The 19,860-nt window shown below is 44.4% G+C and overlaps 1 protein-coding gene across 1 annotated transcript in view; it reads left to right on the top strand.

Moving 5' to 3' along the window:
* Window positions 1–4,422: 4,422 nt before the first annotated feature.
* The window catches only part of TIMD4 (T cell immunoglobulin and mucin domain containing 4), a 30,507-nt gene continuing 15,069 nt past the window's right edge, over window positions 4,423–19,860 (top strand). The window contains exons 1-5 of the mRNA XM_006176441.3: window positions 4,423–4,523; window positions 8,678–9,019; window positions 11,207–11,479; window positions 12,814–12,897; window positions 13,961–14,020. Coding sequence (XP_006176503.2) covers window positions 4,466–4,523; window positions 8,678–9,019; window positions 11,207–11,479; window positions 12,814–12,897; window positions 13,961–14,020 — 817 coding nt within the window. The 5' untranslated portion in view covers window positions 4,423–4,465. The remainder of the gene's footprint in view (window positions 4,524–8,677; window positions 9,020–11,206; window positions 11,480–12,813; window positions 12,898–13,960; window positions 14,021–19,860) is intronic.

Here is a 19,860-nt window from a genome sequence, read left to right as displayed (position 1 = left end):
AATTTTTTGTTGTTGTTGAGAACATGTAAGTTCCACAGTTACTTCTAAATACTATAATACATACCTGAAGAGCTGAAATTCTTCAGTTAGTCACAAGTGCCTTGCAGTTATCACCAATGAACTTTTATATGCTCCTCACTCTGCCTGAAATTCTTTCTAACCCACCCCAGTCATCTCCAATGTGCTTTAGGTCTAGACTTTAAAGGTGTCCTTGACTCTCTCCTTCCATCTTTGAAACTGGGCTAGGAGTCTTTTCCCAACAATTCCATGGTGTTCTGTCCTTTCCTTGTCACATCTTATCACAATGTGCTTTATTGTCTGTTAACTTGCCACTTTGTAGAGGTCCTTCTAGGTTTAGACTTGGGGGTCTTCTGATCCCAAATGACAGGAAGCTCAACACAAATTGGCTTAAGCCCCCAATGGGATTTATTGGCACACTGATGTGCCTTATTTCAGAGGCTCAAACCTTGTCGAGGTCTAGGTTTTGTCTCTTTCTCCACTTGCCTTCTGCCTGCTGGGTTCTCTGACCAAGCAGACTGCCCCCATTGGTGGCACGATGACTAACAGTGGCTTCAAGCTCATGTCCTCACGGCCCAAAGAACAGTGGAAGACAGAAAGGGTCCCTGTTGCTCAAAAGTTCCAGTAAATGTGATAAGGCTGTGTATGCTTGGCTTTGTTTGGGTCACTTGTCCATCCTTGAGCCAATCACCCTGACCACAGATGAAATCAGTGCCGACTGAACTGTGTTGACTGAGAAAGAGGGAGCACCGGGTCTCCAGAGGCAAATTCCACACACAGAAAAAGAAGTTGGCAGAGACATGAAACACTTAGGACTCATATGGACCCTCTCTCAAAAATAATATGCTTTAATATAGTAATACAAATGAAGCATCCAATATTAGTATGTTTGTGAATTCTCCGAAGCCTGTCCACTTATCCTATCTTGGAAAGAGAAGAAAACAAAGCTTATTCTATTTTCCAGTGCACGACTCCTTCCAGATTCCAAATTACTATTAACATTTTCATTTCTAAGATAAAAATATATGCACTTCTTAAAAAACAAACTTTTAGAACAGCTTCGGATTGACAGAGAAAATTGTGAAGATAGTACAGAGAGCTCCCATATACCCCACGTCTTGTTTCCCCTACTGTTACCATCTTACGTTAGCCTGGTATATTTGTTACAATTCGTGGATGAACATTGACAACCATCACTGACCAATGTCCAGAGGTATTTTGTAGAATGCCCTTCAGCTAGGCTGTGTCTGATGTTTTTTTCATACCTTGACCTGGGTTGTGGGTTCTTGGGAGGAAAACCGCAGAGGTCAAGGGCCATTTACGTCACATCTTATCCAGGGCCGTACAGATAAGGCCATACTGTCAACATGCCTTATCTCTGATGTTGATGTTGATGTTGACCTCCTGCCAGCAGCAGGGTTTGCCAAGTTCCTCCGCTGCGAAGGTAGTCTTTTTTTCTCCCTCTCCACACTGTATTTTGTTGGGGGAAAGTTCCCTGTGTCCAGGTCACAATTAAGGAGTGGGAGTTACGCTTCACGTCCTTGAGGAGGGAGTATCTGCATGAGTTATTTGCAATTCTTCCAGGGAGATGTGTCCCTTCCCCCCACTTTATTGATTCAATCACTTATTTATATCCATCTGGGTTCATTGGTATTTATTATATACTTTGGGTTATAATCCAGTTCTATTTTTTAAATTTTGTTCCAGCTTTGGTCCTTGGGAGCTCTTTTAGTTTCTCCTTGTCCCTTTAACAATCCTACTGTTAAACTGTAGATTTTTATTTTAATTTGTTTAGCACTTCCATACTTTCCAGTGCTGTAAGATGCTAGACTCACCTTAAACATTTCCTGCCTCTGTCCTAGAATCGGCCACTTTTCCAAGGAGCTCTAGTTCCTTCTACTGGAGAGTGGTATCAGAAACAAAGATCTGGGTGCTAGGTGTGCTCAGTGTGTACATTTGACAAATTCATGTAGTCTAAATGACATGTAAATAAAACACTGTAAATTACTTAGAGTAATTTAGTTATTTTAAAAGGCTTATTACTAGACTATAGTAAATTCCTTTCCTCTTCCTTCTGATAAAATTTAAACTCTTCAAGTTTTTTTCTTCTGTTTCTTACCTCCATATTACTAATAATGTGCTTGGGCTGATAGTATTTGATCAATCTAGGCATTATCTGTTGACCTCCTGTAAGGGTAAATAACAGTTTGACATTCTTGCACCCACCCACCCCGACTTTCTCTCTGCCTATCTTTCCAATGTAGTCATATAACCATTTTATGTTAAACCAGTAGCCAGAGTTTTTATAATTCTGACCTTATAAGTATCTTTCACATTGAATAAATGTACTGTAATTACATATTCTTTCTTTTACAACATTTTATTGTTCCTGGTTGTCATAATTGCCTCGTTTTTGCCGTTTTCTTAATTTCCTAATTATCCATCCAAATTCATTTCAAATGTTCTATCTGTCAAAGATTTACAAAATCTATTTTCAAAATACCTAGCAGTCTGAAACACCTCTAGTCGTCTGATTTCGTAGATGGGTTCCATTTTCTAGAAAAACATCCTTAAATTTACTTTTCAAACCTTCCACAAAATTTTGGGTTAAGTATAATGTTTTTAATTTCTAAGAGCTCTTTTTCTCTGATTTTTCCTTTTTATAGCTTCTCTGTTCTTTCTGTTTTTTTCTTGAAAGATATTTGTGTGTGTGTTTCAGTTTTCTTCTGCTCTTTCTGTTGCTTTTATATTTTTTTTCAGACTGAAGACTTGCCTACAATGTCTGAAGGTTCTTGGTTGTCTGTTCATATTATACAGTGACACCCTAAAAACTAATTGATAGTGCAAGCACGTGTGACTGAGATTCGTGCACGGGTGCCTTTATTAAAGAGGGACTGGGTGATACTGTCAGAGGACACCCAAATATCAGTACCTTTGAGTGTTTTATTTGGGGCATTTACTGTATCCAGAGATTAAGTCCCCCAGTTTCCTGGGAATAGGGTGGGAAAAGGACAGTTCTGGGGTCATTCAGTGGAAAGACTGTCTCTGAGTCCCTCTCTTTTCATTCCTTCCTCCTTGTTTTCTGGCTTCTCTGAGTCCATAGCCTCACCCAGTATTTGTATTTTCACCAATACCTTCAGGGTGAGCAATTTGAAGTTTTAAGCCTTGTTTGGCTGGTTACAATCAAATAAGAATTTTTTTTAATATCTTGAATATTCATGCATTCTTAAATTCCTTCTCTGGGGCTAGATAGGAGCTGGCTGCTGGTATGCTTGGTCTCATGGTGCATTACCCTCTGGGTCACAGATCCAAGAAGGGTGCAGTGATTAAGAGCAGGGACTTTGGGATCAGAAAGTCCTGGGTTTGAGCTCTGTTTGTGCAACATTTTTGCTGTGAACATCATTGACTTAACTCCTTTAAGCCGCAGTTTCCTCATCTGTTAAATGGGGAAAATAATACTATCTTTTTCTTGGGGTTGTGACCGTTAAATCATACATCTAGATCATGTGGCAGAGTGCCTGGCATGTGAGTAAGCATTCAAGAACTAACGAGGATGAGATGAACCTGTTTTAGAAAATACACCTGGTTGGTGAGCATTGATTTGATTCCTCCTCTAACAGGTTCTGTGGTGCTGGATGTATGGCTGAGTCCAGAAGGGTCATAAATCTCATCTGGTTCAAGCCTGAAACCCAGTTCATGAATTGTCTTTTGTGCTTTTCCCCACCCAGTGGCTTCACTCCCAAGTGGCGGAATTGGGCCCAGACCTTGGGCTTGTTTGTTACCTCAGCCTGTCTTGTAACTATCACCATAGGCTGCCTCTGTTGACCTTCTCTTTCCCAACCCCATAAACTCCGTGGTTTTGGCTTATGTGATGGCCAATGGCAGTCCTGCTTTTCTGTCTCCATTATCAGGGCAAGGGGGCCAAGAGTCTGGGTGAGAGAGAGCCCAGAATGGGAGCAGAGCCAAATTCCTGTCTCACTCTCCTTTGGCTCTGACACGGAGTCCAGGTGTGAACCACTACCAGCGGGGAGAGTTAATTGCCTTTTATCATCAGCTGCACAGTAGGCAGGAGGCCCGTGGCTGACGCTTCTTTGACACACGCGTGCACACACATGCACACGCAGAGATGCGCACCGTGCCTGTAGGACCCCCCCCACACCCCCCTCACACACACCCCACACACACACCCGAGCCGACAAGGAGGACACGTACGCCCACGCCGCCGCTCCACACGTGTGCACACACATGCTCACGGCCAGGAGAGAGAGCACAGCACATTTTATCACACATCCCAGAATGAGCAAGGCCCTTCAGGAGGGGGAAAGGGAAGATTATGAGGCAAAAAGAGAAATGAAACCCCAAGGTCCCGCCCTGTCAGCATTAACTGGAGTATAAGACATGGAATTGGGACAGACCGACAGCTTTCTGGAGCCTGCCAACAGTCACAATGTCCCAAGGGCCTCTGATTCTCTGGCTGGTGATGGAGCTCGGGCGGCTTTATCTGAGTAAGTGTCCGCAGGCCGTCCACGCCGGCGTCGCTGGGATGGATTGACATGGCTGATCTGGGCCTCGGCGAGGCAGGAGCCCACTTCATGCCTGCCTCCACTCGGGTCTCTTCTTTGGAGAGTTTCTCCCTTCCTTTGTTATACAGGGTTTATTCTGAGACCGGTTTGGGGATTTTAGGGTGGGAGTATTTAAGTTCATACCAGAAATGGCAATTCAAATAGAGACACAGAAATAAAGGGTCAGATAAAATGGGGAAACTTCCTTTGCAGGTATCATTGGCACAGTCAGAGCCAGGGGAATTTGTTCTGGTAAAAGCCCTTATTATAATTCTTATTTTTCTCTTTGTCTTTAGGAGTTTTTGTTTGCTTCTTGCTTTGTTTTATTTTGCTGGGGGTCAGGCGTCAAGGTGAGGTTTACCTTTTCCACACGTTGTTCCCAGGTTTGGGATGATGCAAATGTCCACTTGGCATGGACCCTTGTAAACCTTCACATCCTGCTGCTGTAGGGCAGAAGGCTCTGGGCTGAGCGGGAGTCAGGTCTCGGTCACTAACCACTGACATTGGGGACAATGGCCCTTCCGTGCATGAAATGAGGGACCTGGTTAAGACCAGTTTAACTATCCATGATTTTAGGATTAGACAATGTCTAATGTCCCTTGTAGTTTTAAAAGTTCATCGTTACCTGCACATGAATCTTTCAAATGTGCTTCAGGTGTAAACACCTACATTCCACGAGAAACAAGCCTCTGTCATAGTGTTCTTTCGGCCTTTCTTTCCTCTGTAACTCCATGCATCCTCAGGTCTCCACCTAAGTCAGGCTTTTCCTGACCACCCGTAGCTTCCTAACTGGTTTAAGTGGTTCTGCTACGAGTTCCAGTCCTCCCTGGAGTCCCCCCGTTAGGGAACTTGTCACCCCGCAGTAATTGCTCACTTAGCTTCCTCTCTCCCCAGACCCTCTTTTGGAGTTAAGGGGATGAAAGTGTTTCCTGTCATTTTCTTTATCATTGTTTTTGATTGGTCTTTATCTTGTCCGGGGAGCTGTCGGCGTGGAGGGTTTGGTGATGCTGAAAGTTGCTATGTCCACATTTCCAGCTGCCAGCTGGACACTGACTGAGTGGGCTTCAACTGTACTTGAAGAAGGCAGCATCTGGTGAATGATCTCTGTTTGGTTTTTTTGTGTGTGTGCGCCTTTTTAAAAACAACCGTTTTAGAAGACACTGACTGCTCACACCTACCGAGGATCAGAGCAAGATGTGCTCTTAAAAGATGCCAAGTCAAACCCTTCATTCCGTAGATGGTGAAACCGAGAACTCAGACTGGGGAAGTGCCTTGCTTAAGGTCACCAGCTAGAGAAGGAACCAGGCTGGCACCGGAATCTGGGTTTTTGCTACTATCCTGGGTGATTCCTAAAAGAGGGAAATTGGTTTAATACCAATGATCCTTTGCTCCAAGGATACTTTTACAGCTGGAAGGAATAGTTTCTTATCCTAATTATAAATTCTGAAGTGCTTGGTTACTCGCACTAATCGTTTAGTAATTTCATGTGGCATCTAACACTTCATCTCGTCGGAACTTGAGAAGCATTTCTGAGGTGAGGATCATCTGGCCCCGCTGTTTTGTGGTGGTAATAAGGTTAGGATTGTTGTGGCTGTCTTCCAAAGAAAGCAAAACCAGTAACTGGCAGAGTGAGGTTTTCCTTGTAAGTCTAATGGGTGTTTTACTGCCACACCTGCTTCCCTTTTTTTAAAAACACTTATTTTTAATCTAATGAGTAATACAGAAACCCCCTTGGTGGAAAAATTAAAATGCTGTAAAGCTAAAATCCCTCTCACTGCGACCCCCAACCCCAGGCCCTCGCCTCTGATCACGGACGTACTGACAGAGTTGGCTGTGTAGTCCCACCAGAAACTTTTCTAGACATTTACCTGCACACATCTGTGCCCACAAAAATCTGCAAACGGGTTTATTTATTTTATAAAAGAGTTTGTTCTTTATGTGTCTGTTTGAAATTTCCCCTTTTCATGCATTCATAAGGCTTGGCATTTTCACGCCGACGGATACAACTCTGATTCTATTAATTTTCTAGATGTGGTTCCATGGAATGACTGTGCCGCAGGTTGGCCACGCCCCCACACACGTTGTTCATTTCATTGGCGTACCTATGACGCTACGGTCACGTTGGCAGATGGGTCTCCTCGTGCACGTGTGCTTTTCTAGAATAGAGAACAAAATAGGAAATCGCCCAGGCTCAGCTAGGTCACATGCATATTTAGTGTTGACAGAAACTGCCACGTTGCCCCGGAATATGGCTATTTGCATTCACACCCCACTTCACTCCAGGTAGGCTAAGCCATCTCCTAGGTCCCTGTCTGGCCAACACTTGATATTATCAGTGTTTTAAATTTTTACCAGTCTAATAGGTAAAATTTACTGGCCATTCATATTTCCTTACCTTTGAATTGCCTGTTTTATCCTTTGCCAGTTTTTCTATCGAGTCTTTCTTTATGAGTAAGTCTGATGCCCCCTTCTACATTGTGGTACTTGGGAAAATAAGACGTTGAATCTCCAGTAGAAATAATTCTGTCCCATATTTTTTATTAATTTACCAAATGTTCATAGGAACAAGCTCATATTTTAGAAGGTATTGGTTTCAAGTGCGCGGGTTCTGCACAGCTAACACAGCTGAGGGTGATGATAATTTTTTTCCTGGCTTCTTGCGGGGCTTCCACAGCGTTTGTAGTCTGTGAAACATCTCCACTGTGGCAAAGGAAGGAGATGATGAGTTCAGGGAAGGCTCCAGGCTGGTCTGAATTTGGACTGACCTTTGATCATGTGAGTCCACTCTGAAAAACCCAGCAAGTATCTCGTTTTGCTTCCTCCCTGGGCAACTCTTAAGGCTCTGCTCACCTTCTCCCAGAGAGGAATAGCTGGAAATTTGTGACACCTGGGTCAGGGAGAAACAGGGTGCCGCTGGCCATGTCTCATACAACGTAGCCAACGGGGTTCGCAGCGCTAGTGGGTGGAAAGCCTTACAGGAGGATACCTTGAAGATCACAGTGAGCAGAGATCTAGGTACCCAAGAAGGAGCAGGATGTCCTCCTTATGATCTGGAGCTACATTTGCCTGGCTCTCCCTTCAATAGCATGATTTGGTTTAGAACAATCACTGATGCTCAGTTAAACCAAGGGGCTTCACATTTGCTGCAGTGAAAATGTTTCACAGATCCTCAGAGATGGAGATAGTCTTAGAAGAGGCTGTCCGGTGGTCCTCAAACACTGAGTGGTCAGTGACATCAGAATGACCTGGAGAACTTGGTGATGTACACTTCCACGGATCTCAACCTCAGATTCTGACTCAAGGTTGGGCAATAAAATAGGTAATTTTAGCAAGCTCCCCCAGGTCATGCTGAGGAGCAGGTGAAGTTGGGAAACACAGATACTTCATTCTGGAGATGGTGATATGTTTTATTTCACAGAGCTAACATGGTTAAACCTAATCCTCCAGCATTTTAAAGTCACAGCTGCCATTCTAAATAACTCCTGTGATTCTCCTCCAGTTCTAACATTAAAAAAAAAAATCCACAAACTCTGCCTAAGTTCATATTCTCTAACAACAAATGATCCAGAGCAATTAATTTCTATATCCAGCAGTAAAAGGGGAGTTGGACAGCGGAATAGAGTTGAACAGGCTGTCTTCCTGCCATGGCCTGCATGTGGAAGATGGAAGGAGACCCATTTGAGGCATCCAAGTCCGTAGGACATGTCACTGCCTATTGAGATACACTGGGTAGAGTGCTGGTTTGGGGACCTTGTTATATGAGTTAGTGGAACTGGGTTAAAGAGTCAGGGTTTTTCACTGGAGAATTTACTGGTGTATTGAATGGTACTCAAGATCAGAGTTTTTAAATCGGCAAAAAGGTCCTGCTGTGGAGATGAGTTCAGAAACTCAGGTGGTCAACTCTTTCCACTTGAAGGATGGAAGGGTGTGGGGTTAGGAGCTTAGCAGCAGCGAAGGGCATGCCAGAACTTGGGCCAAAGAAACGTGCACACCACGACTCTTCATCTTCCCGGCAGTATCCATCTGCACAATCCCTGTGGAGCATATTTGAGAGGTCTGAGCACCTCACCACCTAGTTTTCTCATCTTTCCTCACAGCTCCGGCGGCATCAGAGATTGTCGTGACAGCGTTTTTGGGTCAGTCAGTGACTTTGCCCTGCATATACTCCTCCTGGTCTCATCACAGCAACAGCATGTGCTGGGGCAAAGGCCAGTGCCCCAAATCCAGATGCACCGAGGAGTTTCTCTACACCGACGGGTCGCGTGTGCTCTGGAAGAAGTCAGCAAAATATGCACTTCAAGGGAGTATCGGGAGAGGGGACATCTCCTTGACCATCTTCAACACCAACGAAGGCGACAGCGGTGTGTACTGCTGCCGCGTAGAGGTGCCTGGCTGGTTCAACGACGTAAAGAAGAACATTCGGCTGCAGCTGCGGAGAGGTGAGCACCAGGGGCGCGTGTCTGCGGAAGGAGAGGCTCCGTGGTGGATGGGTGACGGATGGAGTCAGTGGGTGGTGTTGGAGAGGCTGGAGCTGCTTCAGTAAAGAGCGGGCAGATTAAATCGGAGGCGTGTTTACCAGTAGAGGCGCCACAGTCTGGAGCAAGCTCCCCTGGGAGCCCAGGAGGCCGCAGAAGTGAGTGAGGAGAGGGTGAGCGGTGGGGGAAGGGAGCTAGTGAATTGCAGGTTCCATCTGAAGCAGCTGCTGCTTATCAAGGGGGCCGCAGAAATTTGGGCCCAGGGTTTGCTGGTCTCCCCATTTTGATGTGAACTATATTGATTTTGGCATCTTGGCAAAGATTTCAAAATTTTCAAACATACTGGGTGAACGAAATAAAATGTGTCCGTGGGCCAGCTTCAGCCCATTAAATGAACAGTTTGCAACTTCTGGCAGAGGGAACAGGTGAGGGGGATTTGGAGATGGTTACAGCAGGTTTGAAGTGTTCTCTCTGTGACTGTCGGTTGCTTTTGATGAAATTGGAAATATGGTGGTACTCCTACAGACTGGAGCTGCTTGGGCGCGGCCTGTGGTTGAGGTGCGCTAGCAACGATCGCGTTTCCTGCTTGTCTGGGATGAGGCGTCTCCACGTCGGCTCCGTGTTAATCTGCACCAGGGATGAGGGTTCCCGGGCTCTGTTCCTAACGGGACTGGCATCTTGGAAGGCAGGGTCTGGCTATCCAGACGCTTAACAAGCATCTTGGGTGGCTCTAATTCTCTAAAATTGGAGAACAACTGATGTGGATGCTTCCCATTAGAGAGTTTTCATAAGCATTGGTGTATGGGTCTCTCAGAGCCACTTTGTGAGACAGAAGGTGTTATTCGGATTTGTTGAAGTCAAATGATGCCAATCCAAGTCTTCACTTTTCAAGCCTGATATAACCAGCTATTTTATAAAATACTGGTTGACCTCAATACTCTATGAGGTCACATCTAAGTTCACTGGCAACTAATGGTGCCTTTCTGATCCATTAAAGTTAATGGAAAATTGGCAATTTAAGAGAGGGTTGTATCTGTAGAGTAACTATAGCGAATGAACCCAAATTCAAATGTTGACGGGGTGAGTGGTGGACATGAACCAATCTTTAATATCTGAAAGAGACTACATTTTCACCCTATGTTGCCTTCTTTGAGCTTGCTTTTTGTGTGTGTTTTTTTTAGATTTTAATTTAATTTTATTGTAGATATAATTTTATTTATTTTAACTAGCATGAGTTCTGCCTGAATCACAAATTTTCAAGTGTGCAATATACTGTTGTTAACTAGGGGTACAATGAGTGCAGCCAATTTCTAGCGCTCACTCACCTTGCGTGACTGGAATGTTACGTTTGGGGTCCCTTTTGATGCGATCGTCCATTTACTCACTCATGCAATGTTTCTGCACCTGCTACATGCGGACACTGTGGTAGGTATTAGATTTGTAGCTGAGAACAAAATGAGTAGCAACTTTCTCCTCATGGAGCTTACAGCATACTAGGAGAAGCAGACATTAAAGAATGATCAAGAAAGAGGTGTGTCGTTAGGAAATGCAACAAATACTGTGAAGGTGAAGTATGAGAAGGCAAAAAAAAAGTTGTTATTCTAGAACATGGATGACCTCCTTGCAGAAGTGTCCTTTCAGCTGAGACTTGAGGGTTAAGTGGAAGTTAGTCTAACGCAGAGAGAGATGTAGGGAACAGTAGGTACCGAGTTCCTCCAGCTGGAAGGTCACTAACTGGGTCAAGGAACAGAAGAAAGGCCAGTGGGCTGGGGGACAGTGAGAATAGTAGACTAAGACCTGAGATTGGAAGGAAAGATCTAGACCAGGTGGGGCCTTGTGGGTGAGGTCGGGGGCTGGGTCTTTATCTTAAGGGCAAGGAGGACCCAGTAAAATAAAGTTTTAAGCAGGGGACTGACGTAATTAGTTTTGTCATTAAAATAATTACTCTAGCCACAGTGTAAAGAACAGATCAAAAAGGCCAAGACTAGAGCTAGGAAACTCAGTTTTCATAGGCAAGACAGTGGAGCAGGCACGTGGACCAGGTGAAGGCAGCAGAAACGCAGAGACACGGGCGGATGCCAGCTGTATTTGTATTGTTTCCCTCTTCCTCTGTCTCCGCTTGGTACCAGATGTGTCTTCTGTTGGTTGCAGCTCCCCCCACCACGCGTGCAACAACCACCCGCCGCCCAACCACCACCACCACCGCCGCCACCACTCCTGTGATGACAACCCTAGCTGTGCTTCCAACAACGGTCATGACTACACCTGAGGTCACAGCCAGGGAACCACCTCAGACGGGAACCACCACTGCCCTCACAGCAGTGGCAACCACGTGCCCTCCAACAACACTGAGCTCCCTTCCTGAGGAAGACACGGTTCTTCTGACCCCTGAGCTTCCCACCGAAGGGCCCATCCTCACTGCAGGTACCTGGGTCACCTGGCCATTCTGTACCTTCTGCTGGTCACTTGTAGCTTAGATCCCTGGGAAGAGGGCTCTCCTACTGAATGGGGCAGCCCAGCAGTTTGCTCTGTGGTCGGTGTGTGTCTGTGTCTGCGTCTGTGTGTTAGTTTGCTAGGGCTGTCATAATAAATGCCACAGATGGGGTGGCTTTAAACAACAGAAGCTTACTCTCTCCCAAATCTGGAGGCTAGAAGTCTGAGATCAAGGTACCAACAGGGTTGGTTTCTTCTGAGGCCTTTGCCCTTGGCTTGTAGATGGCTGTCCTCTCCCTGTGTCTTCTCATGGTCTTCCCTCTGTGTGTGTCTGTGTCCTAGCTTTTTATAAGGACACTAGTCGGAGTGGATTAGGGCCCATCCATATAATGTCATTTTACTTTAATTACCTCTTTAAAGGCTCTACGCCAGATACAGTCACATTCGGAGCTACTGGGGGTTGAGGCTTCAAGATACAAGTCTGCAGGGGGACAAAATTCAGCCCATAACTGTGTGTGTGTGTGTGTGTGAGTGTGGTTTCACTAAATTGTTCCTTTTTGTTGTCTTACAGTTTCCTTTTGTGTTGCTGTTTTTTCCCTTTCTGCTTTTGAAGGGTCAGCATTTTGGGTTCACCAGTTGACTTCCCAGGAGTCTTGGAGACGCTTATTGAAGAACAAGGAAACGTCACCCTGGGTCAGACTCCAGTTCCATCCTACCAGGGCTTAAGTCTTGACTTGAGCATTAGAAATTGGTTGAGGAAAGTCCACCAGATGCCTTAAAACTCCCCTTGATGATGAATTAGGTCTCCGTTTCTTTCTTTCCTTCTTCCCCCTCCCTCCCTCCCTCCCTCCTGAATCCTTCCTGATCCTGCATCTTGGACTTCTCACTGAATTACTAGCTCCAGATAAGGGCTTATCAAAGCTCCCACCATGTGTCCACCTCTGATTTTGAGATAAGAATATTAGAAAACTGGTCATGAGATAGCTTGAAAGCTGAGGCATTTCAGCTGCCTTAATAAGGTCTGGACTAATTTAAACTTTACAGTATTGAGTTGGCTAATTCTCTTATACTCTGAGTAGTCACCTGAAGTCCGTGAACCCTAAGTCTATTTTTATACGTACCTTTTATTCCTTTGGCCTTTAAAATAATCATCTTAGAAAACATTTGTCTTTTTTTCCCTAGATTCTAAGAATGACTTGCAATCCTTGAAGAAAACCTGAAATAGTTATAGAAAAGCACAGACCACTATAAAAATAGCCCCGAATCCCACCACTTAGCACACTTATTTTTTTGCTGCTTTTTGTCAAACTTTTTTTCTCTTCCAGAGTCTGAAACTGTCATTCCCTCTAGCACCTCTCAGAGAAGCACTGAGGAGACTTCTGGAGACACTGCTTTATTCACAGCCAAAGGTATGTGGCCCCGGCTCTCTGTTTTTCTTTCCTCACCCCTTAGATTGAGGAGGAACACTGAATAGAGCGTCACTGAATCGGATGACTAGAGATGACTGTTGGATCCTGTGCACCACGATGCCCGCCTGGGACAAACTGGTGTCAAGAACTCACTGATGACTCATTTGTCCCTATAGATTTGAGACAGACAGACAGACAGACAGACAGAGAAGACCCACGACCTTGACGCATTCTCTAGAATATCTGCCTTCCCACCCTGTGCTTGGCGGTGCTCCACCATCTCACCCCAGTTCCAAGCGTACCAGTCTTCTTTGTTGAAAGCCCCGAGGGGAGTACTCACTTGACTTACTGGCTGTTTGTAGGGGAGGGAGAATTCTTTCATTCACTTGTGCTTTCATCCATCCAGCCAGACTTCTTAAGGTATTTTTACAAGGGCCCGGGGGCAGAGAATTCCCTGAAAATAAGATATGATTCACAGCCTCGGAGGAGCGATAGGGGACTGCCTGGGCTTGACTGCCCGTTGTGCTACTTCCCCCGGGGGTCTCTGGCCCCGGTTGTGTAACTTCATGCATATAAGGAACTTAGATTCATGCCTGGCACTTTACTAAGCAGGCAAATGGTAGCTGTTACCTTAATGGGGCTTATAATCAAGCAGAGGGAAAAAGACATCCATGGGGTAAAGAAATCAATGCTTGTGATAGTAAGATAAGGGGAGGCAGGGTAGGAGGGTGGTTCACACTGCCTGGGTACAAACCGTGCCTCTTACCTGCTGTGTGACTTTGGGAAAGTTACTTAATCTCTCTGTGCCTTCGCTGCCTCACTGGTCAAATGGGAATGATAAAACACCTATCCCGTGTCTCTTTCTCAGGATTAATGAGAGAATGCACATAGATCACTTAGAACAATGTCAGGAGTGTACTAAATGCTCAGTGAACATTAGCTCTCCTTTTTTTTTTTTATGTCAGAAGTCAGTTTAGGGGGACAATGGGGCCCACCAAATAGGAAGACAGGCACCTACTTATGTTTGTTTTTTCCTTTCCTTTGTTTTTTCCAACATCCAAAGGTTGGGTTGTCCAGTCAACTTTGTGGGACGTGAGTGAGTCAGTGACTTCTCAGCCAAGAGGTAAGGGGGCTGTGTGCCTGCGAGTGGTTTGTCTTTGGCAGTGGGACAGTCTGTCATCCGCCGCAGGCTTGTCTTGGGATGCTGCTATTTTGGTCCCACTGTGGTCACATCCTGCAGCCTCCCACAAGCTGAGATGAAAGTGAAACATGATCAAAGCATCAAAGCTGGCTCCCTCCCTCCTCTGCCGCGTTTCTGAAACCCCTCTGTTGGGACCCCTTCCCCCATCTTCTTCCTCAGCCACTTCCGTCCTGAAACTAGGAACCCTAGGAGGAAAGTCACCCATTCATTTTCCAAAATATTACTACTGTATTTTAAATCACGCCAATATGCCACTCGTGCATTTTTGTTAGAGATACGTTTTTTTTTTAAGTAGAAATAACATTCTCTCTGACTCCCTGTCTTTAATCCCAGTTCCTCCTCTGAATTAATCACCGATGTTAGTTGAAGATGATCATCCTTTAGAACTTTTCCTATTCCCTTATGTGTGGGTGTAGATACAGAAATATGCAATTTTGTTTTGTGTATGGATTTTTTTGAAATACTATCTTACTGTGTGTAGCCTTCTGCATTTTCACTTGCCTAACAGTATGCATTGGGCCACTTTGTTTTGTGGTCCATGTAGATCTGCATCACTATGTTAAAGTGCTGTTACATTGTTTTATACTCTGGGTACTTAGAGTGTCCACTGCCCACTGAGGGGCATTTAGGTTGTTCCAGTCTGCAGTGAACATCCTTGCAGGCAAGGGCCTCATTAAGTGTTGATGCAAGTGTTTCTCTAGCTAGGGTGCTGACCAAGAAGGAGAAATGCTAGGCTGAAAGAAATGTGGGCTTTTAAACTTAATAGCTATTACAAAATTGTCCTTCGGAAACCCCGTGCCAATTTACTCCCCACTCCCTGCCCCCCACCCCCCGAATATCTGTTTTCCGGTATCGTCCCTACACTCCATAGGACCATTTGTTTAATTTTTTTCAATCTCCTGAGAAGCGAACGTCATCTCGTTCTTTTGTTGGTCTGATTAGCAGAGAGTTAGAGTGTCTTTCTGTTTATTAGTCAGAAAACAACCATCCTTTACCTCTGAGGAGGAGGCAATGTAACATCACTGACGAAGGCTCAGAAGATGGAATTGGAGGGGACAGACAAGAGTGAGTGGAAGGGGGTAGGTTTTGAATGAAGACTGTAAATCAAGATGAAATGCAAGGGTGATCTGACTTTGAGAAGCTTTGGCATGCCCAAACTCCTACAGCGGGAAGACGGGAAATCTGGACTACAGGTTGATAACCAGGTGCCAAAGACCCAAACCTTCTTTGTCATGGGTTGGGGTGAGGGTAGGGGGCTGTCTTCTGACAGAAGAGAAGGTAGCAAGTAGAAAAGTGATGAAGGATAGTAGAATAGATAAACAAGATTATACTGTGAAGCACGGGGAAATGCATACAAGATCCTGTGGTGGCTCACAGAGAAAAATAATGTGACAATGAGTATACGTATGTTCAAGCAACCATAACAATAATAAAAATATAAAAATTCTCATAGATTCTGCCCTCAGCTAAAGGCAGTCTGTTCAGGAAATATGAACTCTTACCCCTGCAGGTAGCTAAGAACTCAAATCACTGCATCCAGCCTGAGATTAATTTCTTTTCTTGCTTGGCTGCAGGAATGTATGAAATGGCCCCAAATTTCTCCCCAAAGACACATTCTCTGTCCTGGGCAGGGACTCTGAAACCAGGGCGAAGAGAGCCCTGTCACTACGTCATTTCCTAAATAAAATCAGGTGGCCTGGGATTAAGTCCTCTGCCGATTATGCCTCAGCCTCAGTTTTACTGCCTTAGTAACATCCCAAATCCTTTATTTCCAGTCCTTTCTTCTCACAGTCTTCTGGGTGGCAGTGGATTAGAGAGTGAGAGATGCAGCCCCACCATTTTATGCTGGGTTTTTGTTTTTTGGTTTTTTGGTTTTGTTTTCTTTTGCTTTGGTTTTAGAATCTCAGGCTCTTGTTCTGTCCTTTTCTAAATCTCCGTTTCCTCCAAACGTACAGTGGCCATAATGGCTGTACATATCTCCTAGGGCTGCTGAGTGAGGAAATACATGATAAAAGGCCTGGTGCATGATTACTGGCTGGTAAATGACAGTCCTCATGATGGATTCCAGTTCCCTCTCATCTGCGTGCCTCTGCATGTCTCTCCCTTTCTACTCACTCTCACTCTCAGGCCAGGTCAGCAGGGGAGCAAGAGGCCACACCTGCCAGCTCCCAACTGACTTGCTGTTTGGTTTTATGGGGTTTTTTTGTTGTTGCTGTTAAGCAGTCAACATGTTGTACATTAGATTTCCCAGAACCTATTCTTACAACTGGAAGTTTGTACCCTCAGACCAACATCTCCCCATTTCTTCCACCCCTCCGTCCCTGGCAACCACCATTCTCCCGTTTCTATGAATTTGATGTCCACATATAAGTGAGACCATGCAGTATTTGTCTTTTCTCTATCTGACTTATTACATGTTGTTGCAAATGGCAGGATTTCTTTTTTATGATTGAATAATATTCCATTATATATATATATATATGCCACATTTTATCCATTCATCCATCAACGTATGTTTAGTTTGCTTCCATATCTTGGCTATTGTGAATAATACTGCAGTGAACATGCAGGTGTAGATATTTTTTTGAAATGATAATTTCATCTTCTTTGCATATATACCCAGAAGTGGAATTGCTGGATCCTATGGTAGTTCTATTTTTAAGTTTTTGAAGAACTTCCATCCTGTTTTCCATAGTGGCTGCACCAATTTACAGTCTCATCAACAGTGCCCAAGCTTCCCTTTTCTCCACGTCCTCACCAGCACTTGTCGTATCTTGTCTTTTTCATGGTAGCCATTCTAGCAGGTGCGAGGTGATATGTCATTGTGTTTCCCTGATGTTTAGTGATATTGACCACCTTTTCTTTTTTGTGTGTGATTTTTTTTGTGTGTGTGTTAGGTGAATGATTTTATTTATTTTTTTAACTTTTTTTTATTGATTTATAATCATTTTACAATGTTGTGTCAAATTCCAGTGTTCAGCACAATTTTTCAGTCATTCATGGACATATACACACTCATTTTCACATTTTTTTCTCTGTGTGTGTGATTTTTTTTAACTACTAGTAGTTTAAACTAATAGTTAAACTAGTAGTTTAAAAAAAATCCCACCCAGGAAACAGGCAATGAGTGACAAAATTACAAACTTGGGGAAGTTACGAAAGCTTTTTAAAATGTCTCCCCATAGTCATTCTCTATCCACTATTAGAGTAAATCCGACATTCTGAAAACTTTTCACTGACTCCTTTTTCCATGACTCTACAGAACTCTGGGTTATTGGTTTTATTCCTGTGAGTGGACATCTTTAATCTTCTGATGCCTCCAAGTTGTTCTGTCCTTCTCATTTCACTCAATCTCGGGAGGCTCCACACTATAATTTAGGCTTGGAAATCAAGTTATGCCTGCAAAAGAGCCATGGTTGAGTTTGCTATGCAAGAGCTTCCTGGTTTGTATTATTTATTTGATAAGACACCTCCAAGTGTATATTTCCTGCTTCAGTGCCCTCTTCCACTTTTAAAGTGTTTGGACATCATCTGAAGAAGCCCAAACTGGGGCAGCAAATCCTCACCTCCACTCTGAGGCTGCCTAGAAATGGAGCTCAGAGATGTGGAGTGACTTTCCTAAGATCACACAGCGAGGCAGAGGGAAAGCTGTGACTCACTCCGGGATTTCAGGGGTTTTAAACTTGGGCCCATGAACTCCTGGGGAGGAGTTCTCTGTGGAAAACTGGGAAACTGAAGACGTTGAGGAACTGAGGTCCAGAAAGGGCCAGCGAGTTGCAAGAGGCTTGTAGTGAGTTAGGAAGACTGCTGAGACCAGGCCAGTCAGTTCTGCTCCCAGGTAATCTTGACCTTCGCCCCAGGACTGCAGCCCCTGTCTCTCATCAGAACTGTCCTGAGGGCAGATTTTCATATTTCCTCAGGTTCACTTTTTCTCAGTCCTCCAGGTGGATCATTACAGTCATCAAAAAGCATGAGGTCCAAGCTGTAGAACGGTTTGAAATTTAATGCATCTAAACATGCATGAGGACGTGGCTGTCCACCCAGTAAAACTGGAAGAAAAAAAAAAAAAAGAACATTGCTCTGGTAATAGTAACATTTTCCTTTCCTTGAGATTCTTATAGTAGCTTTTCCTTGGTCCCAGGGTTAGGATGGTGGGGGGGGGGGGCAAGGGGGTGTGGGAACGGGGTACTTTTAGCAGCATTTGTTCTCTTACTGTCTCTTTCTGTTTTACGAAGCTTCAAGGTCCAGAGCAAGCTAGCCTTTCCATGGAATCCAAAGATTTTCAAGGAGAAAAGTGGTTGGAGATGGGGTTGTGTATTTTCATATTGGCATTTGGCTTGGATACATGGAAATAGGCAACATGGTATTTGGTAAAGGCCCTTCAAATCTATCATGCATTAAACGTGGCTTATCTCGTTGCTTCTCTGACCATGGCCCAGAACATATAAACATGAGTCAGTTGTGACCTCTGCTCTTAAAGGAGTCACACTTCAGTGGGATAGACAGGCTTGTGCACAGCAAACAATCATCCAGTGAGCTTTGTTTTGGGATAGAAGCAAAAGTTACCCTGGGGGGCCCAAAGAAGGGAGAGATGAACTCTAACTGGGAAAGAAGGGCCGGGATGATTTCACTCGGTGATCTTTGAATTGGTTCTTTAAGAATGAGAACATTTCATTGAGCAGAAGAGGGTGAACAGGTAGGGGGAACAGATGAGCAAAGCTAGGGGCTTTGCTCTTATAAGAGCTTGAAATCTTTGGAGATTGTTTAATAGTCTAGTTTAAAGGAGACAGGAAGCTAGGAATGGCCGAGGTTCTTAAAGGACTTGACTGATGGGCTGAAGAATTTAGATTTCATTCCAGGGTCACGAGGACCACTCATGCTTTTTGAGTAGGGGATGATATTTTCAATTCTGCTTTAGGAAAAATCATTCTGGCGAGAGTGTGGAAGATGTATTAGAGGAAAGTAAGCCTGGAGGCACAGAGGCTCCCCAGGAGTCTCCTGCAATAATTCAGGCTGGAGATGAGTGTCTAGACTAGAATGATGGCAGCAGTAACAACAGAGAGGGAGCAGACTCAAAACCATTTAGGAGTTCGAACTGAGAGGACTTGGTGACTGGAGTAAGAATGAAGGATGATTGATTCTCTGTACCTGGGAGACTAGATCCATGTGATGGGGCCACTGATGGTACAGGAACCCCAGGAGGAAGAGTGAAATTTATTTGGGAGATCTTGAGTTTGGAGTGCCCCTGGGAAACGTCTAAGCGGCAGTTGGAAATGTGGGGCTGGGGTGATTTATGAATACCTCAGTAGGGACTCAGTGTCTTTGATGGTGAGCACCTCCCTCTGATCAAACAATAATTACTATGACGATTCACATTGTAAGTGCTGGATGGGGACTTGCCACTATACCAACACTTTTATACATGTTATCTCATAAGGGAGAGTTCAGGGGTATCCATCTAATGTTGAGTCTCTGATAATAAATGAGTTATTGAGCGCTTTTCATAGGCCAATGCTGGGCCTTCACCTCACTGTTGGCCATCATCCCGATCTGTGAGGAAGATTCTATTACTACATTCATTACAATCGAGAAGAATCTGAGGTTTGGAGAGGTTAAGAAATTTGCCAGAGAACTCCAGTCTCTTGGTTTTTAAAACTGAGCTCTTAAACACTTTATTCTATTGTAGCAGAGGGAGTAATGGAAGCTCTGTGGCATTGCCTAAGATACTGTGTGAGATGACATGGGGATGAAGGCTTGCAAAT

This window comes from Camelus ferus, chromosome 3 (genome assembly GCF_009834535.1).
Source record: "Camelus ferus isolate YT-003-E chromosome 3, BCGSAC_Cfer_1.0, whole genome shotgun sequence".
In the NCBI taxonomy this organism is placed as follows: Eukaryota; Metazoa; Chordata; class Mammalia; order Artiodactyla; family Camelidae; genus Camelus; species Camelus ferus.
This window is presented reverse-complemented; position numbering and strand designations above follow the sequence as displayed.